Source organism: Quercus suber, unplaced genomic scaffold (assembly GCF_002906115.3).
Source record: "Quercus suber isolate HL8 unplaced genomic scaffold, Cork oak 2.0 scaffold_69, whole genome shotgun sequence".
Classification (NCBI taxonomy): domain Eukaryota; kingdom Viridiplantae; phylum Streptophyta; class Magnoliopsida; order Fagales; family Fagaceae; genus Quercus; species Quercus suber.
In genome coordinates, this window is record NW_027069534.1 from 1,117,174 (window position 1) to 1,144,649 (window position 27,476).

The following is a 27,476-nucleotide window of genomic DNA, read 5'->3' on the forward strand; positions in this document are numbered from 1 at the left end:
ACTTTTTTTTAACCCTAAACTTTTTTACTTTTTTAACTTCCTTAATCCAATAGTTCATATCAAAAGTTAACTTTTTAACTTTTGATTTGAACCACTGAGAAGGTATTACATGGTGCAATAGCCCTAACTATTGCACCAGATCTCAATCCAGGCTAGTATCCACTTTAGTCTGCAAAGAAACAAAACTACACATTCACATAAGAGCACTCTGAACTTTTTCTTTTTCATTGTAAATTAAAATAATTAATGCTTCAACTGGTGTACCACTTTATAAATCTATCCAAAAAAGAAAAAAACCAAAAAAAAAAAAAAAAAAAACTTAATTCTGATACAAATACAACAGATTACATCAGTGACAATAAAATTACTTGGCCATCAAAACTTATATGTAAAGACCTCATTACTTTTCTTGCTTTGGACTGCAATAGTCGTGACATATTGATTAGTAGGTTATGAAACTGATGGAACCTTGTGTTGAGCTGAAGAGTAACTTGCCAATGGAATTCAAGCCTAATCCAATATGAGAAAACCATTTATGCACAAGCACGCTTCCTACATGCACTGCTTTATATGTAACTCACTCAACTTCTTTGACAATTCTTCTTTTACGTAATGGTTTCGTTGAAATGCTTCCAGGGGCGCTGTGAGCTTTCCTTCTCTCTTCTTTCTTCCTTGCAGCTTCAGTCATGGTGCGCCTGAGAGCAGCGGCCTTATATATTGGTAATGGCAGGTGCCTATGCCTGCATAATCATCATCCAACATAATAAGCTTGTCTGTGATAATTTCTTTCAAGAGTATTCATCTGTCATCACCTCAGAGCATTGTCCTAGCAGTCATACCTAGGGTCTAAAACATTTCTAGAATTCAACACATTGCAATCTTGGGACCTCCACCAAACAAAAAGGTCCCCATTTGTGCCCAAAAATTTGCTAAGCTTCTTTGTATTGCATGGATTAGCAAAAGGCATAGTTGCATATTTAAAACCAAGATGGATAAGTGAGCTACCAGGATGTAAAAGGAAAAAGGGGGAGAGAGAGAGCTATCAAAAAAGCATTGGTATGTATATATCCATATCCATTTTGTGGTTTCAAATAAACAAGCTAGAGCACCTTGTAAAGCACTGGTAAGACAGGGCTTACCTCCAGTGCTCCTGTGCACTGGAGGAGACACAGGTGCACCACATGTCTAAAGTGGCCACGTGTTGTCCCAGTGTCTCATCCAGTGCACAGGAGCAGTGGACTGAAGCTTGACTCGTACTGGTATGTATAAACTTTTATGCAGAGCAAAAATAATGTACCTAAGCCAAGCCTGTAAATGCAAAACTTGATTTTATCGTGGGACCTACATGGCAATGCTCCATATTGGCAAGCATGCCAAAGTGTATAAAATTAGATAAGTGGGCTAATTGCAAACAAGTACAGTAGGCTTCTGAAGGGATGCCTCCAAAAACCTACAAATGATAATATGCTAAAGCTAAATGCATAAGGATCACTCATCAATGCTTCACGAATGCTTTCATGCAAACTCATCATAAGGTCCTAGCATTTAGTGGGAGCAAATATTCTAAATGCCATCTCTATCCTTCGAAGAACTCAGGCTTACTTAAGAGCCAAAGTGTGTGTATCCCTACATACCTCAAAATACGCTTGACCTCAGGGAGGTGTTTGTAACGATTCTTGAGAGCCTCATCATACTCGTGCCTTTTCTTTTCCCTTGGGAGAAGCTGCAGCATAAAGAGATGCTCACTACCATAATATGCAATAATCCAAACAACAGAAATTAGCTGACAAGGTAATGGATGTCTAAAAGATAAGAAGTTGAACAAAGTTTGACAACAAACTTGGTTAGAGCCTTAGACTACAACCAACAATAGGAAGATGACAGGGACACGTGCATTGCATACAATCATTTTAAGCGTGTCATGTGCAATGCACATGACAAGGACACATGCCATCTTCCTATTGTTGGTTGTAGCCTAAGGTTCTAACCAAGTTTGTAGCCAAACTTTGTCCGAAGAAACTAGGCTTTAACATACAAATTCTATCTGTGATGTTAAGTAAACGTTTATGATGTAAATATTGTTTTAAAACAGGACTGCAAATATTGTTCAGAGGATGTACTATAATCATCCTGTGTATTAATTAATTTCAGTATAAATAAAATTTTCATTTCTTAATTCTACAAGAAATGCAATATATGCAGAAAGAAATTTCTTTCTTACTACTCCCAGTTGTTCTGATGCCATAGCTTTCCAAAGCCTAAGGTTGTAGTCATCACTCCCGGAAATAACATAACTTGCATCACAACTGAACTTAATGCAGAATACCCTGTGTAGATAGGAAATTTTAGTCAGAAAACAAAAATCTATACACTCAAAAGTGTGTTTCTTCAATCTTCAAGTAGATATTCTTAAAAGCTAGAGTTTATCCCACAAGGGCCTCCTCAGAAGTAAAAGAAATTAAATAAATCCATCTATTATGACTAGTGTAACCTTTGCATTCTACTTGTGTGATAGATTTCCCGGCTGTGACCACCATTATACCGGAATATTCTCACCTGCATAGTAACCAAGTTTAATTAAGTACTACAATCATCTCCTTCCATTCAGTATGGAACATAATCATATGACACAGATCAAGGCAGAACTCACTGTTCTATCATAAGATCCAGTAACAAATTCACGACCAGTTGGTGAGTAATCAATATCCATCCTGGGTAAATTAAATTGAGGTGTTAAATTAGATCTTTTCCAAAATGACTGTCAACAAAGGATAAAAAAAATATAGGCATGAAGAACATAATGATTTTAAAAGTACACATAAACCATCGTACACGGCTGCAGCATGATCTGTGTGTACCATTGTAGCCTCATTAAGTTTTCTCAAATCATAGCTATAGCAGTTGCCATCTTCATTAGCCTGCATCATTATGGAATGTGAATAGTAAGCGGGAAAAGAAGATGCTATAAATGAAGTACACAAAGTTCACACATCCTATCATGGTTCATGACCTGAAAACTTGCAGACATTATCAATTTAATTTGTGATACGCAAACCTCAGAAAGGTCTGACTTCTTATTACATGCTTTAACAAGGGTAAAACCCATATCACTATGACAACCAAAAACAAGAGTTGGGTCTCTAGTTCAGATCACTGGAAGGGAGGTGATGCATAAGATTTATTGACCAGTAATTATCACAGGTTTGGGAGGGGGATAGGTAAAATTAATGGACTGGTAACCATCACAAGTTGGCTATATAATACTAATGCCCTACTCTGACTGTAGAATCCACAAGTAGACTGAAATTGGACAGCACTCTCAAACATCCAAGATACAACACTGTCACTGAAAGATAACTTGAAACCACACCCTTGTACAGAAAAAATGGCAGTTCTTACAGCTGTGAAGTTCATTGGCTCCATTGGGTTCCAAGCAATAGAATTGGTCTTTGTCTGTAACAAAAAAAAAAAAAAAAATGTCAGATTGGCTATGACTGTCAGATAACAATTTTTTTTTTATTATTATTTAATTTTATGGAAATAACATTCAGAGCTTCTCAAGTGATGAATTGAATATCACTCAAAAGCCATATAAGAGCTTGGGCAGCTAAAAGATAATAATTACCTAGAAAAAATAAAATAAAAAGAAAGAAAGAAAAGTAGGAGAAATTTTCCTGCTGGAGCCTGGAGTGAATCTCACCATCTTTTAAAAACTTGACTTTTACCCCTCAAGTTTAATATCATTTTACCAAAATAACCTCAGTTTTACCTCTTACATGTTAAAAAAAAAAGTCTGAAGTCCAACCTTTGACGGATCAATATCTAAAAATTTGTTCATATTCAAACCTTGATAAAATACTTTCAACCAATGATGAGCTTAGACAAGAAGTCTGAATTTGAAGAGTTCCATCATGTGATAACTGGAATCCTCACTATCCTTTCAATTAAAGAGAGAGAACAGTGGGGAGAGAAGGTAAAGAGAAGAAGTGATAAATTCTGTTCCAAATGAGCAAAGTTGGCATCCCAAGTCCAAACAACATATTAAGAGGCAAGCATCAGAACAATACAAAGGCAGTAGTATTTTTTTTTAATCTCTGGTTTGCCAAGGATATTTTACTGATATAAGGAGAAAACTCAAATACAAAGTTGACGTATGTGGAAGCTTGAATGGGCTCTGATACTAATTTTGACATTGGGTCTTTAAGAATTCAACACTAAATTGAATTTCTTGATGAGATCTTGAAGGATTCTTGAACAAGGATTGATGTTTAAGGGTTAGGTTAAGGAAAGATTGAATCCTGAATATGTTGATGGGTGTTTGGTGTTAAAATAGGGAATATAACAGAGTATATGATAGCTAACAGTAGTCAATCACACATGGGTTTTACCAAGCAATCACACATAGGTAGGAGAAAAAAATCACACCCTCAAAGCTTAAAATAAGCTGCTGAATTTTTTGTTAAAATCAATTCACTATCAATTTCATAGACTAAAAAAAAGCCTTTATAGGGGCTATTGTTAAAACCTTTCCTAGAAGCATTGTGACTTTAAATAACCTGTTGCTAGAATGACTAGGATTATAGATAACAAACAAAAATAACTTAAGAACTTCTAAACCAAATAGGAAAAGGACTCTAAACATAAAATAATGCACAAAGTTTAACTCCAAACTAGTTTGAAGGAATCTCCTCCAACATAATACGTGGTGACTTATAAGACTATCTATGTGCATTATTTAAATAAGTCACAAGACTCATTAAAAAAGTCATGTAACTGAAACTACACACAGACGGTCTCTTCAATCGCTGGTATATGGGTTGGAGGAAGATACCTCCAAAATTTTTCCTAAAGTAACACTCATTCCAGAAAATCTGGACATTACCAAACTACCCCCTAGTTTATTAAAACTAAACCAGAAAAATTCTAACCTAAAAAACTTGGTACTAAGACTCAATAGTAATTAAAGAAACCTATGAAAGGTGTCAAGAAAGCCCCACATCAAAACAAGACCACAAATATTGAATCTTTATTTGATCTTGTTTTGCCTTATACTCTTTGTTATCGGCATCATAAATGTACTACTTTACAATATAAAAATTCAAAGGATCTAAAAATCCCTCTGCAGTCATTCAGGGATCATGTGTGGTGCCTTTTATGATGATTACAATAAAACCCAAGTGAACAACCAAGGAGCAAGAAAAAGTGAAATTTGGTAAGACCTCATAATTAGAAACATTTTTTAAAACTTAACAGCTATGAATAAATCATTAAATTAGTTAATTCACGACATTATAAAAGTTTATGGAATAACATTAAAGAAATAAAAAGTCTAAGAACTATATTACATGATAACTCATGAGGATGTGCCAACAATACCTGCATGATCAGTTTCTTTATTGGGATAGTCGTCTTTACGTCGTATAATGTTATGCTGCGGTCACTGTACCCAAAAAGAGTATGCAAACAATTACTGGAAAGTAATATATGAATTATAAAGAACATCAAACACCAAAAAGCATACACAAATCATAATGTTTTAAGCTTCCACCACTAAATACGAAGTGAAGCTGATTACAAAACCAATTTCCTTATGAACAAATAAAAGATGATCATTACATGGTTAGAGAAACAATATCCTCTTTGAAAGCCCAAAGTCCAAGAATAAGCGTCCATGTCTATTTTATTTGGTTATTCTAGACTCAAAGGTATTTTAGTAATTCTGTAATTGTTGGTTATGGGTCCTAGGTTTAATTTATATGTCTTGACATGTGGGCTTTGGTTTTATTTATTTATTTAGTTTGATATGTAAGCTTTGGTTTGATTTTTATTAGGGTTTTGTTTACTAATAAACTAGGACACTTAATTAGGGCTGTCCAATCCAAACCAGGACCTGACAAACCTGATGAATTTGACTGCACCCAAAACGGAAACTGACAGATCAGATTAATGCGGCAGTCGATAGCGGTTTTCCTCCTTCAAAATCTGATGGTGGCTGGTTTCCTCAAAATCTGACGAGCCTGATCTGACTGACAAATCCCTTCTACCTTCATCGATCTCCATTGTTCTTCACTGTGTTCCGCTAATAATTTGTGGATTGATTGAGATTTCAGAGATATTTCGACCAAATCTGGTGAGATCTAGCAAGTCTTCAACGGACATAATAGCTCCAACATGACAACCCAATCTTGACCAGATCCATCAGCTTTGGCCCATCCGATTGCTGGAATATCGAAGCCATAGCAGTTGGAAACCTGTGTACCCACGGTTGGCAGTAGGTGACGCAATTCAACATCCTAAGTTGTCAGGCCGAGTGGTGGGTGCATCCCAAACCCAATTTGACTCAACCCATGGACCCCCTAGTCTTAATTGTATTGAGAGAAGTTAAGATTTAGGGTCAATATATTTACTTATCAAAAAATAGAAAAAGATTTAGGGTCAATATATTTACTTATCAAAAAATAGAAAAAGATTTAGGGTCTATATAAGTGAATAATTGTACTCAAACAAGGAGTTAATCAATAAAATATTGATTGTTTTTGAATAGTGAGGCGTGTTGGCCTTATTGTTCTTCATTCTTTTTTTTTCTCCATTTTCCTTCCCTTTGATATTGTGTCACTATTCACAGATACTGTTCACACTAGTGTTCATGTGCACCATCCATGTGGCACTGTTCACAAACTATTCACAGATTGTGAAGAAATTCAATTTACGTTTCTTCTTACCTCTTTTCAACCATATATCAATTCTTTTTCTCTTCCTCACAAAACTTTTCTTTTAAAAAGTTATAAGCCTTAAATCCACAGATCCTCCTAAACTTTAACACACCACAAGCACACATAGACAAATTCTCCAATTTCTCCTACATAAATATCAGAGCTGAAATCCTACCACAAGTTCTTTGCAGATTTCTTTCACTGAACTGCTCAAAAAAATTTATTATCCAAGATAATGAGGACTAAAGCAGAGTTAGATTCCAAGTTAAGTCTTTTTCTCAAGACTACAAAGGAATAAAGAAGACTTCGAATAAGTTAAAAGAGAAGGTGAAGTGAAGCTTTAAACATTATCTGCTATTAAAAAAATCTTTGGATAGGTTGTCAGCCAATGTTCATGGAAAAGTTTATGCCGAAACAACCATTGATCAAGACTCCAAATCCTTAAACCAGGTCCACGTTCAGCCCTTATGTTTCCCTCAAGCTCAATACCATTATTTTCCATAAGTTCCTAGGGGCTTAAAATTAGCCAAGTGCCCCCACATCAAACAAAATCCAATATTGGATTCACACACAAAGGTGTTAGCTTTATCGAATGAAATCAACCTTAAGGTCCTTAACATCCACCATTAGTCCAATCTCAGGGAAATCCTAGATTGGTTGATGTAGATGGAGGCGTTAAACTTGAATTTACTAATTTTTACAAGGAGAGCAATCCAGAGGGTTCTTCGATTGGTTGCATATTTTGGCAAGCTATTTTAGATAATATAATAGAAGGAAACAGAAAAAACACCTTTTCACAAAGGATAAACTCAAAGTTTGGCTAGAATTTGGGGGGAAAAGTATAAAAAAAACTCATTATGTAGCCGTAAGCCATTAAATCTTTCAGGGGACATATGGATTGCTATGAAAAATTGCTTTGTACTGCCTAATTACAAGCAAGGAGGTCACCTACTATTCACATATAGTTGGTGCGAGGGAGTTATTCTATTGAAGAGTACACCAACAAGTTTTAGGGCTTGGATTGAATTTCCAAGGAATGAAGATGTAATAATTTCTATGCATTGCTGAAGATTGAACCGTAACATGTCCTCAGGTCTGTCTGCAAGTAGACTTTATACCATGGCGATGCAATTCAAGTTGCATACCAAGTGGAAGAAGATTAGAAGAGTCTAAACAAAAAGCCTTAATGAGAGCTCCAGTAGGAAACAATATTAGAAGTGAGAGAACAATTGTAGATGCAAATTGGGAGAAGTATGTTGATAAGTCTTAAAGGTAGTTCTAATGCTACAAACAAGAATGTTCGTTCCAATACTTCTTCATCACAAGAAAGTAGTAGTTCTACTTTTAGAATAAATTGTCATACTTGTCATGGTTTTGTGACTTTTGTCCAGGTATGTTTTTGATGTCCTTTAAAATCACTTACTATGCTTTTAAGGGATAGTCCTAAAATAAGTCAAAGGCAACCAAGGGATCTAAACAACCTGAACTTGAAGAGAGATTGTGAACCCTTTGATGCTGACTTGAAAGCGAGCTTTGACAACCTAAAGCTAGATGATTATTTCTCCATTCTTTACAGCAACTAAACAAGATGAGTTCAGGTCTGTTCAAAGGTTATCCAGTCAATTAGAATTGTTTAGAAGACCAAGTTGAGTCATGGCTAGGTTGAGACTCGTTGGGTTCAAACAAACATAGTTGCGAGAAGTTTTTCTTTCTAAAGAAGCACTTCATGTCAAATGCAACCATGTAAGAACTTAATTTTTTATATGTTTTATATAAATGAAATTATATTGGATTTCAAGTTGGCTTACCCACCTAAAGGCGAGAACAGATCCATCCTAGTCAGGTTTGCCAAATACAAAAACGAGAAATAAAGCAAAAGACTAAAAGCCCAAACTAAACCCAAGGTGATCATGTTGGCTTGATTCTTTGATTCCCCAAGCCTAAGTTGCATCCCTACTCCTTACCTTCAAAAGATCCCTAGCCTTTACAAGTTACATACTCTCTACAAGGTCATAAAACATGGAATAAAAAGACCCTCCGGAACATTAGAAAAATTTATGAAAAAAAATTCCTATGTCATATCTACGGCTTTTAAAAAGGTTAAACTTTTTTAACCATTACTTGTTTCATATATTACCATTAGTTGAAGAACAGAAACACCTAGTACTATTCTGAGAGACTTTATCAAGTTAGTTTCTACCTGAAGATTCTCAATAAAAACATCTTCAATCCCCTAGGAATAAAAGGAAGGAGTCAAATTTGGAGGGGGAAAAAACAGATCTATGGTGTTTTTTTGGTAGTTCACTGTTCACAAAATATATACTATGCAATAAATATTAAGATCTTTATCTTACATACGTATCATCAAGCACAAATTTTTAATCTTGCAGTAAGCATGCATACCTCGCTGACGTTGCCAATAGGTCTGGATGTCCAGGATTGAATCTGACTGATATTACAGTGTCCGTTCCCCATTGAAAGCTCCGTACAGGGGCATTGCTAATTTCATGAACAAACATTATCAAAACATAATTGGAATAAATTGTACACTAGATAAAAAAAAATTACAAACACGTTGAGAAGTCAACCTAGTGTGATTCCATATATCTACTTGAGCACCAACTGTGGCAAATTGATCACCCTTCCACTGGTGATCAACACCCCTGAAAATTACATAGTAGGCCTCAGGAGAAAGTAATAATAATAAATCAGAAAAATTATCACATTATAATTATTTGAAAATGAAAATTCATGGCATATCCTTGATAAGTCACCATGGAAATCTTACCAATATGCATTCTTCGAAATATGAAAATCTTCTGGCTGAAAAAAGGGGGGAAAAACCCATTCATAATTTGTTCAGAATGGTAGGAATAGAACAGAAAACTCACTAAATTTAAAACATTAGTGTATATCTAGAAACCACTACCTTGACAGAATCGTCAGATGAGTCCTCTACAGGAACAGTCCATCGCCTGATACTGAATAACAATGCCCAATTTCACTAAGTGAGATTATATGTATTCATCAACTAATGCTCTATTTTCAAAAACTGAAATTACATCCAGCTAATTGTAGCTTACATGCAATCTGCTCCACATGATACAAGTCGACTTCCATCTGTAGATGCTGTCAGACCTCGTACAGCACCTCGGTGACCAGGAAACTTCCTAACTGTTCGCCTTTGCATTCAAATTTCAAAGTTTTATGTCACAATTGCATGGCTTAATGCATCAATAAAGAAACATATAACTGAAAACGTCTACTAAAAAGGAAATAAAAAATAATTAGTTTAATTGACCCTCTGGTCTATTTAAGCTTAACATAGTGCAACATAAGATTCTCAAAAAAAAAAAAAAAAAAGAAAAGAAAGAAAAAAAAAGTGCAACATACACATGTAGAAAAAGAAGAAATGGCTTGATATGGGGGTCTTAATTCTTCAGGATTAGATGCATATGTGGCCCAAAAAAAAAAAAAAAAAAAGAAAAGAAAGAAAAAAAAAGTGCAACATACACATGTAGAAAAAGAAGAAATGGCTTGATATGGGGGTCTTAATTCTTCAGGATTAGATGCATATGTGGCCCGACTGCCTAAGCCTGGCCAAACCATACCAAATATATTACTGTGTATTAAAATACAGAGTATCATTCTATATTCTAACATATGGGGTTCAACTGATAGCCTAGCAGTAATGGTATTATTTGTTATGCCTAAGTCTGTGTGATGCCTAAGTCTGTGTTTCAAACCCCACCTCCCCCTCCCCCAGTATCTATCTATCAAAAAAATTAAACATCCATGCATGCATATTATATGCATTTAAAATAACAAGAACAAGAGATGAGTTTCTCAAATTCCTTAAGAAGGGTACTAAGGGACCAGAATAAGGAGACTCTACCAGAAACATATGGCAAACTCGCCCAAAAAATTTAAATACATAAGCTAATTCATGCATTCAAGCATGCAAATGTGCGTGTTTTAAATCTTTAGTAATCTATAAAGTTTAGAAAATTCCAGCTCAATGCTTTGTGAGATACCTGGAAGTAATATCCCATAGACGAATATCTACAAAACAATCGCAAAAAGAAAGTCAGAAAGTTTATACAAAGCTAGAGCACTGAATTTTAATGGCAAAAGTGCAATATACACAGCGTAGATAATAGCATCAAAATAATATGTACCAAAATTCATGCGAAGAAACAGAACTCTCTATGGGTTTTGTTTTAGACCCCATGACTAGAACACACCAATTCAAGAACTGCAGTGCAAAATAAACTAAACAAAATGCTACCTTTGCTGAATTTTTCAAACAGAGAATAATTTATATGTTGCCAATGTTGCGAATTACAGCATGAACCAAACCCACAAAAAAAAAAAAAAAAATCTAAATTTAGCATATAAATATTGAAATTCACAAAAATGTTGAAGAATCAGTACCTCCATCCTCTGAACCAGCAAAAATTCCTTTCAAATGATTAGGGTTCTTTGCCATACACGAAATCGCTTCGTTATGCTCCATTGCTCCAACAAATGGCCTGCCAAAAATCTAAACCCCCAAAAAAAAAAATTAGTCATTTTATCGACAAAAACCGAAACAATTTGAAGGGGAATTTGAAATCACCTTCTCTAATTTGGCGGCGTTAAGAGCTCGCACGTACTCCACCGCCTTTTCTTGAGGCCGAAGGTTTGGGTCATAGTTCCGGAACACTCTCTAATCATATTGAATCATACAAACAAACAAAATTTAAACTTTGAGAAAGACAGAATGAAAATTTTAGAGAGAGAGAGAGAGAGAGTTGGTGGTGTTACCTGGAGATCGTTGCTTCGTTCTCGAGTGAATTCATCTGTGGAGCGTGATATTGCTTTGACCTTCATTGTGTATCAGAGGCAGAGAGAGAGACGAATGAATCAGTCTGCTGAGGCAAGCAAAAACCCTGAAAGAGAGAGAGAGAGAGTGATTGTATTTTGTTAACAACGAAAGAGAAGGTAGCTAAAACCCTACATATTGGGCCGGGTTTGCTTAGCTTGAAGGCAGCCTAACCCAACTCTATCTCTTATTTGGGCCTCACGGCCTATATAGTGTTTGGGTGGGGTCTTATTAAATACACGACATCATTGAACGATATAAAATGTAGCCCAATGGGATTCATTCAATTCTCCTGATCTGCATGCCACAAATATACCCGATTGGTGGATTTATTGATGTGGGACATTACCTAAACCAGAAGTTTTAGGTTCAATCTACCATATTATGGCTCATGGGGTTTTTTTAAGTGTCTTATGGATCAATCATCAATGTGATCATTCCATCCACTTCGCCTAAATTAAAGAAAAAGCAAGTGAGTCCAGAGCTCATCACAGACCTCAAAGACTATGACCCAATGATCCAGACCAAAAAGACTTGCTAAACAAGTTCTCTCACTTCGATGATAAAGTGTGTCTCATATCCATCATACCGTGCCTTATAGAGCCTAGAGGTAAGTGCTAAACCCGACACTTGTTATCATAATTGATTATTACTTGTAGTCTATTTCATTTAGAATTTTTCACAAAACGACTTTGTTTTAGTATTTTTCAATTTTCTTTAAAATACCAAAATGATGTCATATTAAAGTGGCAGAATTAGATTGGAAGACTATATTGAATAAGACTGTGTTTGGCAATATGTAAAATATTTTTCGTAAAGGAAAACATTTTTTGTTGTTTGACTGTGTTGTGGAAATTACACCAAATAATTATTTCTTGTGTTTGTTCTTGGATGTAAAAAATCTCTATTCTCTAGAAAATGTAAGCCCAAACTAGCAACCACCACCAAGGACAAGCACAATCCACAACCACCCACACAAAATTCAAATTGAGAAGAGGAAAAAAGTGAGATAAGAGAGAGTGCCGTGAGTGAGAGTGGAAGAGAGGGTGTGGTTATTGAGTTAAGGCACTAGATTAGTGACATGTAGTGTCCGATCCGGCCTTAGTTGGTTGGAGGGAAAGAGAGAGAAATCAGATCAGTGAGTGGTGGAGACAATTTGACCCAGAGGGCGGCGGCGACGAGATCGAGAGGAGATGATCTGACCTAGAGGGCAGTGGTGACGACATCGAGAGAAGGATGAGGCGATCTAGAGGGTGGTGACGACGATCAGACCCGATTCAATCTCTCTTTCTCTCTCTCTCTCTCTCTCTCTCTCTTCGGGTGTGTTAGCTCTCTCCCCTCCTTCCACTTTGGCTTGGCATGAGTGAACTTAGAGAGTGATGATAGGAATTTTCTAAGGAGAATGGAAATAGTTTGAAGGTAAATTGAATGTGTAAAATGATTTACGGGTGTGGGGTGGGTATTTTATGGTCAATTGAAATCTATTTTTAGTTTGACCATAATTTCCAGCGTTGCCAAACACCAGCAACGGTGTAAAACAATTTCAAAAATTCAATTACACCTGAAACAAACACAAGCTAAGATCAAAAGTTAAATAAAAAAATTACTAAGAATTAGATAGAAAAATTACATTGAATAAAAGTAAAAGTTAAATAAAAAATTACTAAATTGAATTTTGTGCAAATTTTATCATTAAAAAAAAAAAATTGCCCAAGTGAGTAAGGGACTGAGGGCCTGAATTTTGTCCTTGTAGCAAGGTTGCCTTTCCCAGCTAGATTCTGATAAATAAGAAAAAGAGGGAAACAGAATCTGGGCCTAAGGTTTGGGCTTATGCGTATCAATGTTGAGAGTTATCACTAGACAGGTTTGGTTGCTCATTACTTTTTTTGATACAAGATAGAAAATCTACTTTCGCTTAATTTAATTTAAGTGTATATGCGTGTAAAACTTCCTCTTAGAGACTTGAACTCCGGCCTTGCCCCTCATATCCTACAAGCACTTATTGGGTTGCTATCTGTGATTGGGTTGCTATTTGTGAAAGAAAAAGAAAACAAGGAAAAGAATCTCTAATTGGGTTGCTATCTATGAAAGAAAGAAAGAACGTTGTAAAATCTAAGAATTTGGGATCCAAGAAATGGTGGGTTTCGAAATATCATGTTTGCTTCTCTAGAGTTTGGAATTATGGAATAAGAAAACTCAATTCTAGAGAAGCAAACACAGTATTTTCAAACCCTAGCAAGGAATTTTAGCTTAGCCTTGCAATAATGCTTCATTCTAAGTTTGTTGCTGAAAGAATTTGTTGTTGTTGTTCTTTGCTTTAAAGTCATGCTCATAGCAAATGAATAGTACTATATGATTAATTTAAATGGATCACAAGTAGTGATTTTGATTGTGTATTTGCATTGCAATCTGAGGAGAATTTGTCATTGAAGCATCAATTGGAGTTGCATGTGGAAAATATTCTGAATTGAATTTTGACCCTGTGGTTCAGAGAAATGTGCTTCAGAGCTTGGGGTAACCACAACTAATATCCTTATTTACTTCACTCATTCACTAATTTACAATCATATAGTCATAAGCTTATTTAGGGTTAGGGACTGTTGAATGAAAACTTTTTGGGGATTTTAGATTAACTTTGAAAACATGTAAAATTTGACAATGTACTTGTGGGCACGAAATTCAAACCTCTACGAGTTCCATGACTTCGTTCCCAAAGCTGTTGAAATTTCTTTTGCCAAAATGGGGATATACCCCTTTTGTTGAAATTTTTCAACAAAATGCTCCCATGTCTGAAACTATTTAAGGATATGCCCCTATTTTAAACTCAATTTTCTAAAAATCAAGTTTCCATGAAAAACTTGATTTGGCGAAAATCGAGTTATAGGCAATCAAACTTAAAAAAAAAAAAAAAAAAAAAAAATCATGCATGAAACTCGAGTTCCATTTCAAACAACTCGATTTTCAGCAAATCAAGTTTTTCATTGAAACTTGATTAAATTGAGTTCCAAATAATGGCATTTCCCTAAATAGTTTCAGATAGGGGACATTTTGCTGGAAAGTTTCGGCGAAAGGGATATTTTGCCATTTTGGCCAATTTTCTTTGTCCACACTATGGAACATTAAAAGCATGCTATGAAAGCATGCGGTTCTCAACCGGGGTATAGTTTATTTGGTTAGACATTGTCCATTATTGGCTTACTAGTTAACTTTTCCTACCAATGCAAAAGTGCCTCGCTGATGTGCTATTGGTTCTAGCCCTCACCATGTCGTCAAGAGGGTTCAAGGGTATGAAATGAATGGTTATTTTTAGTATATTCTCTTTAGTGTTTCCTTCCTGTGATGTCCTTTTTTCTAACAATTATTTTGTATTTTTTTTGGTGTCAATTCTTTTAGGAGAATTTAAAATATAAATTGCTGGGTTCAAAAGATGATATTATTGGCTCATGGGGTCATGAATATGTGAGGTGAGCATCATCTGATTAAAAAAAATTGTGGTTAGCATTGGGTTTTTAGTTGAAATATAGTTAGATCTTGTCAATTTTTTTTGGTACGGTTTAGCTTATAGATTTTTTTATTTTATTTTTGTTAATAGTGATTTAAGTTCAATCTATATAAATGAATGTTATCCTCACTAGTGATCAAGAACTTAGATGGAGAAATTGCACAAATTATGTTGAGCGAATGGTTAGAAATCAAACTTATGAATGCTATGAAAGTTATAAATCTTCTATTTGAATTAGTGAACAAAAGCTCTCTATTCATTTGCATTTACATCTTCAAGCATTAAAATTTGATTTCGCATGTCTTAAAGAACATATTAAAGTGAAACTTTCTATTATAATATCGTATACTAGTACTACAATATGCATACTTCCATGAAATGGTAATTATGGGGCATGGTTTTGTACTAGTATTAATGTATTATATACATACATACATGTGTACAGTGTACTCTCACATGTACAATATGTTTTATTAGTAGTGGAACATCCTTCAGAAAAAAGTAGTGGAACATGCATGTATGAAGATTTTTCTCGAGAACAAGGCTGTTTGGATAAATTTTTTTCATCACTCAATTTCCGTCACTCAATTTCCATCACTCATCACTCATTACTTAATTTTTCACACCCGTTTGGCACCATCACTCACTTTCCATCACTCAATATTTTTCACACTATTTGTAGGTCCCATAATTGTCACTCGGTGCAATTTTTTTTTTTTTTTTTAAAAAAAAAAAAAAGATAAAGAACTGAACCCAGTGAAGAACGTGAAGAAGCCACTAGTGTGAAAGGAAAAAGAAAAAAAAAAGAACATGAACGCATGCACCGAACCCAGTGAAGAAAAAAAAAAGAGTCAAAAGTTGTAGTTTTGATTGAAAGTGGGTCCCTCCATGTAGTGTTATTTACAGAAATGCCATTGAGTTATGAGTTATAGAAACTGAAAACAGCCAAAATGTGTTTTTAGTTTCCATAACTCATAACTCAAAAATTAGAGAATTGAGTGATGGAAATAAAGTTATGGAAACAGAGTTATCGTGCAGCCAAACGGATATTGAGTTATGGGTCTCACCATTTTTGAGTTATGAGTTATGAAAACTGAGAATTGAGTTACAGAAATTACCCATCCAAACAGCGGCATATTTGGCACCACTTTTTTCATCACTCAATTTCCGTCACTCAATTTCCATCACTCATCACTCATAACTCATAACTCACAAATTAGAGAATTGAGTGTTGGAAACAGAGTTATGAAAACAAAGAAATTGTGCAGCCAAACAAGTATTTTGCTATGGGTCCCACCATTTTTGAGAATTGAGTTATGGAAACAGAAAATTGAGTTATGGAAACAGGTGAACTAAACAGCCTAGTGTTCTATATCTATTAGTTAGGAACTTATTCTTTTAATCTTTGTTGTTCCATCAATAAAGAATTTTTTCAATATTTTTATGTTCTTTGGTGTCCCATATCTGATTCTTAAGAACTTATTCTAAATCTTAGTTATATTTGATTTCTTTGCATTTACCATATCAGTGCGACGATGAAAAAACTGATGATCTCATGGAGCTTGTTGAAGAAGTAGTTGCTTTTCACATGAAGGTATGATTCAATAGCGTGTTACAATATGACTATAGGTGACATTTGAGGTCCAAACCTCCCAAAATTGGTTCAAGTTAAACTCTAATGGATCTTCCTTGGGCAATTTAGGCCGTGCCGGTGGTGGTGGTTAGATTAGGGACTCTAATGGGCTTTGGGTCAGAGGGTATACTGGAGCAATTGGGCCTACCTCGAGTGTTGCTGTTGAGCTTTGGGCCTTGAGGGACGATATTAGTATTTGAATCTCTCTGAATCTTTTAGCAGTGGAATTCGAGTTTGATGCTAAACTTGTGGTTGATCTCTTGAGTCAGGCTAATGACCCTTCTAGTGCCAATGATGCTATCTTGGCAGATTATAGAGAGGGGCTGAAACACATTCCTTGGTTAAAATCCAGCATTGCTATAGAGAAGCTAACAAGTGTGCAGATGCTTTTGATAGACGTGGAGTAAATTTCAACCAGGATTTTGTTATTTTCCTAGATCCTCCAGTGAATGTTTTTCTTTTGCTTAATTTAGATGCCTCTGGTTTGTTGTACGAACGGTCTTATTCTTTTGCTTCTATTACGAGTAAATTAATAGAATTCCTCTTTCTAATTCTACCCAAAAAAAAGGTAACATTTGATAGGTTTTTATTACTATTGTTGTTGTTTTTATTATTATTATTTTATTTTTAAATTGGTTTGTTTCTAGACAATTGTTATTGCACTGCAGCACAATGCTAAACTGAAGCTGTTGATCTTTTAATGGAGGTACCAAGAATTATTTGCTTATTGATTTTCTTTGTTGTGTCTTACCACACCTTTTTTTTTTCCCTCCTTTTTGGGTGTTTGGTCAACATTGAGATATGTGTAATATTTGACTAAGGCAATTCTACCAACATTGAGATATATATATATATATATATGGCAAAATTTAGGTACAGTACTTTAGATACAGTACCTTTAGTTCCCCACTCAAAATTTTGACACCTGTCCAACTTAACACCTTAAGCAAACAGCGTTAAATTTTTTTTTTCCCCTTCTTCCTTCTTTTTCCTGTACTGAAAACTGCTTCTCTTCCAAACCATCCAAGACCCTTCTCTTTGAAACCCAAAACCCAAAAAAAGAAAAAAGAAAAAATGAAAATCTATATCTCCTCTTTCACTCTCGGTGTGTGGGTATGTTTTCTTTCTTGTTTTCTGATCTATGATTCTTTCTTCTCTCTCGGTGTGGGTGTATCTATTTCCCTTCTTCTTTTCTGATCTATGATTCTTTCTTTCTCTCTCGGTGTGGGTGTACCTGTTTCCCTTCTTTTCTGATCTTTGATTCTTTCTGATCTATGATTCTTTCTTTCTCTCTCGGTGGGGGTGTATCTGTTTCCCTTCTTTTCTGATCTTTGATTCTTTTCTGATCTATGATTCTTTCTCTCTCGGGTGTATCTGTTTCCCTTCTTTGATCTGGCTTTTTTTATTTTTTTTTATTTTTATCTATCCTGTTTGGTTAGTGAGAAAATGAGGGAGAAAGGTCCTTTTTGGTTTGAAACCGAGTAGAAGCCATGGTTCAAAAAGAAGGAAGAAGGGAAAAAAAAATTTTAGTTTTAAGTTTGAAACCTAGTAGAAGCCGTGGTTCAAAAAGAAGGAAGAAGGGAAAAAAAAAAAATTAGTTTTAAGTTTAAAACCCAGTAGAAGCCGTGGTTCAAAAAGAAGGAAGAAGGGAAAAAAAAAATTTAGTTTTAAGTTTGAAACCTAGTAGAAGCAGTGGTTCAAAAAGAAGGAAGAAGGGAAAAAAAAAAAATTAGTTTTAACGCCGTTTGCTTGAGGTGTTAAGTTGGACATGTGTCAAAATTTTGAGTGGAAAACCTAAAGTATTGTACCTAAAGTACTGTACTTAAGTTTTGCCCATATATATATATATATATATATATATTTATGGCCACTATTCTCCTACCCTAACTAAAGCAAAAATGTAAATAAAGTAACCTGCGATTCTAATAAAAGAACTTGGTTGCATAGAAAAACAACGTCTATGTGCGTTATCTTCATCGATGTTGGTCAGTGTTGCTTTTGGATTTGCTACACTTCTCTTCCAACATGCTTGGCCATGAAGAGTGTCAAGTATCCATGGGAGATTTAGATTTGAAAGAAACTCATTCAAAATTGAAAATTTTAAAAAGAATATATGTGTGTGTACCTGTACAGTATCGACTACCCTAGTTTTAGGTGGAGTCTACATATATATATTTTTTAAAATATTTTTTTATGATGTTTTCATGCTTTCTTGCGTTTATGGTTAGTAGCTATTGCTGGTTTGTGTTGAAAAGTCCGCTCATCATATATATTTCTTTTTTGAATGTATGATTTGCAGGGATGCGAGACCATTGCTTCACAACCTTCTGCCGGCAATCTATCCATGGAGGTGGAACAACAGTGGAGGAGAAAGAGATAGAGAGAGAAACGTAGAGAGAGAGAGAGAAAGAGAGAGAGAGAGAGAGAGTCAAATATAACACTTTTTTTGGGTTTAGAGATAGATATAAAATATAATAAATGATAGATAATTAATGAGATTCTAATCAAAATATTAGCATTAATGAGGTTTTTTTTTTATTTTTTTTATTTTTTTTTACTCTATATATATATATATTTATTTATTTATTTATTTATAAAAGAAAAATCAAAATTGGAAAACCCCAAAGTCCAAACAACTAAATCTTACAATTCTGATTTTTTTTTTTTTTAATTTTTTTACCGTGAACCTTAAGTTAGGTATATATAAGATCTAATTTTTTTTTTTTTTTGGATAAAAATGAGAACTAATTTTGACTTTTGAGAATCTTTTAATTGGACTAAAATCAAGAACAATCAATGTTCCTTGATTTTAGTCCATCAAGAATATCAATATTTGCTAAAGAGAGATGTTACGTCTATAACAATTTTACAACAAATTACAGGTAGTTAGTTGTTCTTAGTTCAAATTTGAAACTAACACTAAGATTACTTTTTTGCCCCAATAATAACGACTAGTAACAACCTGCCACTTAGGATTTGTTGTAAAAATGTTATAGAATTGTTGTAAACATATCATTTCTCTTTGCTAAATGTTCGCATGGTACATAAACATGCTTCTTTTCATTTCTTAAGAATTGCATGATTCTATCTGGATCAGTGGAAAAAGTTTTATGATCAATCAGCTGATCGAGTCCCATTTTAGCTTTCAATGAAGCCTTGGCCGAAGGGCGTAGGTAGACCACACTCTAGGTTGGTCTTGTAGGAATAGATACCTTACACCATGTCCCCTTACTTAGCCCAAGGGGACAAAAAGTTGTCCAAGCGACTCTACCTATGATTTTGGGAACTGTCTACCAAAAAGGATCCGGATCAAGTGCAATAACTAGAGAAAGTAAAATGGTAAAAAAGTTAAAAGTTAAACATTTTGATCCAAGGTAGAAAAAAAAATTATTGCCCTAACTATTATACCAGATCTCAATCCTACCAACAACATTAATCATTTTCTGTAACTTTAGAGTTTGTGAAAGTAAACGACAATGTTGCCATAATTACTGCTTATTATCCTCTCACTAACTCCTTTCACCGACTTAATCGGCGGAGGGTTTAAGACCAACCCACCTAAGTTTGGTCTTCAATATGGAGAGTTGCCTTTGTTTGTGAAGGAAAAGGTATGGAAGTCCCATGCACCAAGTAAAGCTTTACTCGCCTTAAAAAGTATTTATTTTACATTTTAAAATAATATTTTATTTATTTTACCAACTCATTAACAATACACCCAACATTCAATTTCTTATTCTTACATACAACATAATAAAATAATAGAGAGAGAGATTGAATGAGAGAGTCAGGGAGGAGAGAGAAGTTAAAAATGATTAAAAAATAAATACAAACTTGCTACAATAGTTGCTATAGATACAAACTTACTGTTGACAATTGCTAAAATTTTTTAGCAATAGTACACACCCGGGTACAATCCAAATGGATTAATTCGGTCTTCATCAAAAGGGAAAACAGCAAAAGTACAAAATTACACAATATGATCTTCATGATTCTGCAAGGCATAAAATCTTAATCTGTGCAGACAGAAAAATAAGAGTACACATAAAAATTCACCATAATTTTGTTTTCATCCTTAAATTAAACTAGATCTCTCTCTCTCTCTCTCTCTCTATATGTTGATCGTGGACCAATACTTTATGGCACAAACTCCTCTTGGCTCTCCTCCCGCTTCTCGTACTCTTCCATGGTGTTGAACTCATTTGGGTACATATTATTTCCATAGTAACCTTCATTTTTGGCTGTTCCTCTCCCTGACTCATACCCATTAAGATTGGTATTCTTATTTTGAACTTCAAAATAGTACTTACCATTCTCCAAGAACCTCGTGTCACTCATCCCTTGTCTCTCACTCTGATAGCCGTTGCTGTTGTAGTAGCCATTGGTATTATAGTTGTTTGCATAGCCATTGCTATTATAGTTGGTTGTATAACGATTATTGTTGCTGTAGCTGCTGCTGAAGCCATTGTTGTAATTGTTGGGGTTGCCATTGTTGTTGTAGTTGTTGGGGTTGCCATTGTAATTGTACAAGTTTGTTTTCGGATACCCTGTCTTATACCTTTCACCTGTGAGTTCTTCAGTTAGATTTTCATCTTCAAAATTGGTGGTAGTAGTGGTGGGTGTCTCCTTTGTGGGAGGGAATTGGTTGGAGCCATGACCATAAAGGCCATAGCCATAGCCTTTTTCACTTTCAGAGTAAGTTGGTGCTGGTGTTACTTCTGGTGTTTGTACTGTTACTGGTTCTATTGCTGGTGCTGGTGCTGGTGTTTGTGTTGGTTCTGGTGTTGGTGTAGGAGCTTCAGCTGTAAGGGAGACTTTGAGATCTGGCAAATTGTTGTTAGCATTGTCATGGGTGAACTTGCTAAAGAACCTGCTCTCTCTAGCTTGAATTTGCAGTGAAGAGAAGAGAACTAGGAGGAAGAAAAAAGAAAGGTGTTTTGCCAAGGAAGCCATTAGAAGAATAAAAATAGAGAAACCAGTTCTGTCAGTACTGAAATTCTCATGTTACCAAGTGATCCCTTTTATAAACTCTCGTCCCTCACATTTAATGAACCGGGTAATTATGCGTGGATTGAGGAAAGGCAAGGACCGTGGGGTAGGAAAAATGGAAAATGATGGCATATAGTGCACACTGCATGTGCATTTCATGACAATGTCTAACAAGGGAGGCCCCTATTAATCTTTTCTACAAGAACACATTAGCATTGGGGTCTAAGTCAAAAGGGTGGCAATTTTCTTTTCTAGATTCGAAAACAGACACCTTTTTTCTGTCTGAAATTAAGGAGGGGACCCATGCGGCCATGCCATGCCCCTGTCCTAATTACTAGCATTTAGCAGTTGAGTTAGTTAGGCACCAACCAGAAAAAAACACAAATTAAAAAATAAAAACTATAAAAGAAAGAAGAGAAAGTAAATAAGGAAATTATTCAATTAACCAAAGATAGCTGGGAGGCCACAGTAGTACTACAAAGTACATAATTACTTTGGTGTAGGCATGTTACCCTGCTTCTATTGCAAGCTTTTTTGGCAGATTCTTTTACTTTTTCCCTTTTCTCAAAGTTATGAGGAAAAGCTTTGAAGTTTGAATGTGTTTACCTTTAATTTGGTTTGATTTGAGATACTTCGGTACTCCCTTTAACTGTCAAGAGTGGGGTTATTTAATCCCACTCCAACTCCCTGCCTTTAATTTGGAGTTTGAATGTTCTTTCCTTTTAAAATTTATGTGGTCCGTTGCAAAATTCCTTGAACAGAGGTGCGGGGCAAGATCGAATTTGGGATAAGGAAATGTGCTTTGGGATGGTAATAAAACATGTAAAAATAAATTATAAATATAATATCTATAGCTAAAAGTCTTGCAACTTAACTAAAATATCCTGGTATTACAAATATATACATTTTGAGTAGGGTAAGGTGAACAAATCGTTCGTGCCTCGAGGGCGGCTCCACATTGAAGTCAGGTAGTCACAAGACCACCCTCATCTGGAAAAAAAAAATTATTATATATAATAATCAATTACAGAGATTAGAGTAATTGCTACACTACTAATTTTTATATATTCTTGAAATATTGAAAATTTCGAACAAATTAAAATTTTGGTTTTCTTTTGAAGAAAAACAGATTTCAATTTGCGTATGAAAATGAAAAGGCAGAGGTCAATCAATTTAGGCCTATATATAATTACTTTAAGATGTGATTACTCTTTGATTTAATTTTCAGTAATCTTGAAGGAATTCTTTTTGGGTCGCGTAATCACCGGAAGAATGGTAGGATATAAAAAAAGAAGAACATAGATTGCTGACATTCCAAACATCATTGATTGCCGCTTGATTTCGGTTGTTGGTGAATATTTTGACTTTAGATTGGAAGTCTGCTCCTGAAAAAGAGGGAAATTGGGAACAAGGGACTGAGATGGGCTTGAGTTTCAAGCTAGACTTTAAAAGCCCATATACTGTTCTGGGTCTAGGGTCAAAAGCCTGGGATTCTCATTGTGAAATGGGCTGGGTCCCTATGGCTTTTCTAATTGTTTATTTGCAATCCACTTTTCAGATATAAATAGGGATGAAGGTGCTAATTAACCTTTTTTTATGGTAAAGTTTCTTCATGTCATATCAAATGGTTGGGCCACATAAAGAGGCTATGGGCTTTAGCCAGTTAGCCCCTTTATGGTTAAGTTCGGTATGCTCATTGAGAAGGACGTAATGATTTTAGCACTTTTTGAGATAAAATTACGGATCACGGGCCCAATTACCGTAAGGGAAATTATATTATAAGACAGTTTGGTAGACATCTCTGCTATAAAATGTGTGAATCTTACGCGCACGAGTCTCATATGTTGTGAGAAAGAGAAATCTCATTAGACTGCCTCATGATTCACCTTCTTTAGTCCTTTTAACATAGGGTCTTTTGTTTTAATTTTTTAGATCCCAACTTATTTTCATGGTTACCAACTTATTGTATATATTTGGTTAAAATAGAAATTATATCCTCTCACTCTGACATGTTTTCAATTAAGTTTTGTTCTTTTTAGTGCATTTTTTAAAAATTCCCATTTCAATTCTTTAACTTTAATAAATTTTCTTTCTTTATTTTTTTTCTCCTTGAACTTTAATCATTTTTCAATGTAGTATTTTTGTCTACTTCAATCTAATCTTGCCATTAATTAAAATATTTTTCATTTTCCCATTTTCCAAAATGAAGTCATTTTGGTAAGCATAACAGTGCAGTCACCGAAGGACAACATTGAAGACAAGTCAAAAGGATATCATTTTTATTTAACATAACTTGTTGGAATATAAGTTTGTAAGTAGTGTATTTTTGCACAAATTAAATTTTAAACAAAAGTTCAAAATAAAAAATAAAAATAAGTTCGTCCAAAACACATAATTTAGGTAGGTAAATTTCTTGACATGTATAAAAAATAAAAATAAAAAGATATCAAATTTCAACATCAGTTGAGCAGTGGCGAGTTTTATGGACAAAACCCCGTAATGTGGCCTAGCCCATGTTACTTCTAAAACTGTTTACCCATTATCCTATTAGTTATGGCGGATTGAGATGGGTATAGCTGAAACCAGTTTTCATGCATGTTGAAAATTTTGCCTACTAAAAAATTGTGCATTTAAAATAGGTTTTTGATACTCCAGGATTTCTACAATTGATACATGTGGGCTCAATGCACCAAGCAACTGAAAGAATTGAGATCTAGTGCAATTAACCATAAGATGTGAGAGAGATGAAAAAATAAAGTGTAAAAGTGAAATGGTAAAAAGTTGAGAATTAAAATTTTTTTTATTCAAGGGTTGAAATTAAAAGTGACTTTTGCAACTTTTAATTGGATTCTCAATTTTGTGTCACATGTGTGGGCACAACGGAGAGAAGAGTACGTTTTGGTCGAGTAAACCGGGGCAGAGAAAATATATGGAGTTGTCACCTAGTTTAAGTCTAAGAACCATATATATATAGCGTCATTTCATGGAATGACTGATCATACTACCAGAGTATGGGTTTGGAGTTTACGTACAGCTTGAAAATGTGTTAGGTATCTAAAACCACTTGACCCATGAGTCGGCGGCTTCCACTCATTGTGTCTTATGTCTTAATTTCGTTAAAGGCAAGTTCAATATTGTATTCTATAGTCACACACACACACTAATATACACCTAAGCATATAACATGACATTTTATACCAAATCCTAGCATCCATCTATCATAGCATTGCATCACATATCTCATTCAAGGTAGCAAACAAACAAACATATATAAATAAATAAAAACAATAAAAATTTTATAAAAATAAGTTGTCCAAAACACACAATTAGGTAGGTAAATTTCTTGTTTGTCAAAAAAAAAAAAAAAATGATATCAAATTTCAACATCAGTTGAGCCGTAGTGAGTTTTATGGACAAAACCCCGCAATGTGGCCCAGCCCATGTTACTTCTAAAACTGTTTACCACTTAGCCTATTATTTATGGAGGATTGAGATGGGTATAGCTGAAACCGGTTTTCATGCATGTTGAAAATTTTGCCTAATAAAATAAATGGGCTTTTTAAATAGGTTTTTGATACTATCGGGCCTAGCATCGAGCTTTCTATAAAGATTTCTACAATTGATACATGTGGGCCCAATATACCAGGTAATTGAAAGGATTGAGATCAGTTTGTGTTGGTTCTGGTGTTGGTGTAGGAGCTTCAGCTGTAAGGGAGACTTTGAGATCTGGCAAATTGTTGTTAGCATTGTCATGGGTGAACTTGCTAAAGAACCTGCTCTCTCTTGCTTGAATTTGCAGTGAGGAGAAGAGAACTAGGAGGAAGAAAAAAGAAAGGTGTTTTGCTAAGGAAGCCATTAGAAGAATAAAAATAGAGAAAACAGTTCTGTCAGTACTGAAATTCTCATGTAACCAAGTGATCCCTTTTATAAACTCTCGTCCCTCACATTTAATGAACCAGGTAATTATGCGTGGATTGAGGAAAGGCAAGGACTGTGGGGTAGGAAAAATGGAAAATGATGGCATATAGCGCACACTGCATGTGCATTTCATGACAATGTCTAACAAGGGAGGCCCCTATTAATCTTTTCTACAGGAGCACATTTGTATTGGAGTCTAAGTCAAAAGGGTGGCAATTTTCTTTTTCTAGATTCGAAAACAGACACCTTTTTCCTGTCTGAAATTAAGGAGGGGACCCATGCGGCCATGCCATGCCCCTGTCCTAATTACTAGCATTTAGCAATTAGCAGTTGAGTTAGTTAGGCACCAACCAGAAAAAAACGCAAGTTAAAAAATAAAAACTATAAAAGAAAGAGGAGAAAGTAAATAAGGAAATTATTCAATTAACCAAAGATAGCTGGGAGGCCACAGGCCCACAGTAATTACTTTGGTGTAGGCATGTTACCCTGCTTCTATTGCAAGCTTTTTTTGCAGATTCTTTTACTTTTTCCCTTTTCTCAAAGTTGTGAGGAAAAGCTTTGAAGTTTGAATGTGTTTACCTTTAATTTGGTTTGATTTGAGATACTTCGGTACTCCCTTTACCTGTCAAGAGTGGGGTTAATTAATCCCATTCCAACTCCCTGCCTTTAATTTGGAGTTTGAATGTTCTTTCCTTTTAAAATTTATGTGGTCCATTGCAAAATTCCTTGAACAGAGGTGCGGGGCAAGATCGAATTTGGGATAAGGAAATGTGCTTTGGGATGGTAATAAAACATGTAAAAATAAATAGAGTAAATTATAAATATGATATCTATAGCTAAAAGTCTTGCAGCTTAACTAAAATATCATGGTATTACAAATATGCACATTTTGAGCAGGGTAAGGTAAACAAATTGTTTGTGCACTTATTGGGCGGCTCCACATTGAAGCCAGGGTAGTCACAGGACCACCCTCATCTGGGAAAAAAATATTATTATATATAATAATCAATTACTTAGATTAGAGTAATTGCTACACTACTACTAAGGCCAAGGCTAAGACTACTCCTAAATATGCAAGATAAAAAATATTGATCCCGATGTAAAATGATATGTACCCTTTTCCTTTCCTTCCATTGAATCTCCTCCTTTTATATATTCTTGAAATATTGAAAATTTCGAACAAATTATTTTTTTGGTTTTCTTTTGAAGAAAAACAGATTTCAATTTGCGTATGAAAATGAAAAGGCAGAGGTCAATCAATTTACGCCTATATATAATTACTTTAAGATGTGATTACTCTTTGATTTAATTTTCAGTAATCTTGAAGGAATTCTTTTTGGGTCGCGTAATCACCGGAAGAATATTAGGATATAAAAAAGAAGAACATAGATTGCTGACATTCCAAACATCATTGATTGCCGCTTGATTTCGGTTGTTGCTGAATATTTTGACTTTAGATTGGATTGGAAGTCTGCTCCTGAAAAAGAGGGTAATTGGGAACAAGGGACTAAGATGGGCTTGCGTTTCAAGCTAGACTTTAAAAGCCCATAAACTGTTCTGGGTCTAGGGTCAAAAGCCTGGGATTCTCATTGGAAATGGGCTGGGTCCCTATTGCTTTTCTGATTGTTTATTTGCAATCCACTTTTCAGATATAAATAGGGATGAAGGTGCTAATTAACTTTTTTTTATGGTAAAGTTTCTTCATGTCATATCAAATTGTTGGGCCACATAAAGAGGCTATGGGCCTTAGCCAGTTAGTCCCTTTATGGTTAAGTTCGGTATGGTCATTGAGAAGGACGTAATGATTTTAGCACTTTTTGAGATATAATTACAGATCACGGGCCCAATTACCATAAGGGA

At 34.9% G+C, this 27,476-nt stretch overlaps 2 protein-coding genes across 2 annotated transcripts; both read right to left on the reverse strand.

The window, feature by feature from the left end:
* Positions 1-198: 198 nt before the first annotated feature.
* Positions 199-11,681, reverse strand: LOC112013272 (uncharacterized). The gene is made up of 17 exons (XM_024045668.2): positions 11,520-11,681; positions 11,332-11,421; positions 11,148-11,256; positions 10,748-10,775; positions 9,797-9,895; positions 9,643-9,694; positions 9,502-9,536; positions 9,302-9,376; positions 9,117-9,212; positions 5,377-5,440; positions 3,400-3,453; positions 2,833-2,918; positions 2,651-2,711; positions 2,492-2,556; positions 2,222-2,327; positions 1,635-1,723; positions 199-740 (listed from the first exon to the last, which is right to left on the reverse strand). Exons 1-17 carry the CDS (start codon positions 11,583-11,585, stop codon positions 578-580), a joined length of 1,338 nt encoding a protein of 445 aa, XP_023901436.1. The 5' UTR covers positions 11,586-11,681; the 3' UTR covers positions 199-577.
* An 8,823-nt stretch (positions 11,682-20,504) lies between these two features.
* On the reverse strand, positions 20,505-21,715 carry LOC112013198 (protein E6). The gene has a single exon (XM_024045584.2). The coding sequence runs from the start codon at positions 21,660-21,662 to the stop codon at positions 20,847-20,849; it is 816 nt and encodes a 271-aa protein (XP_023901352.1). The 5' UTR covers positions 21,663-21,715; the 3' UTR covers positions 20,505-20,846.
* Positions 21,716-27,476: the final 5,761 nt, after the last annotated feature.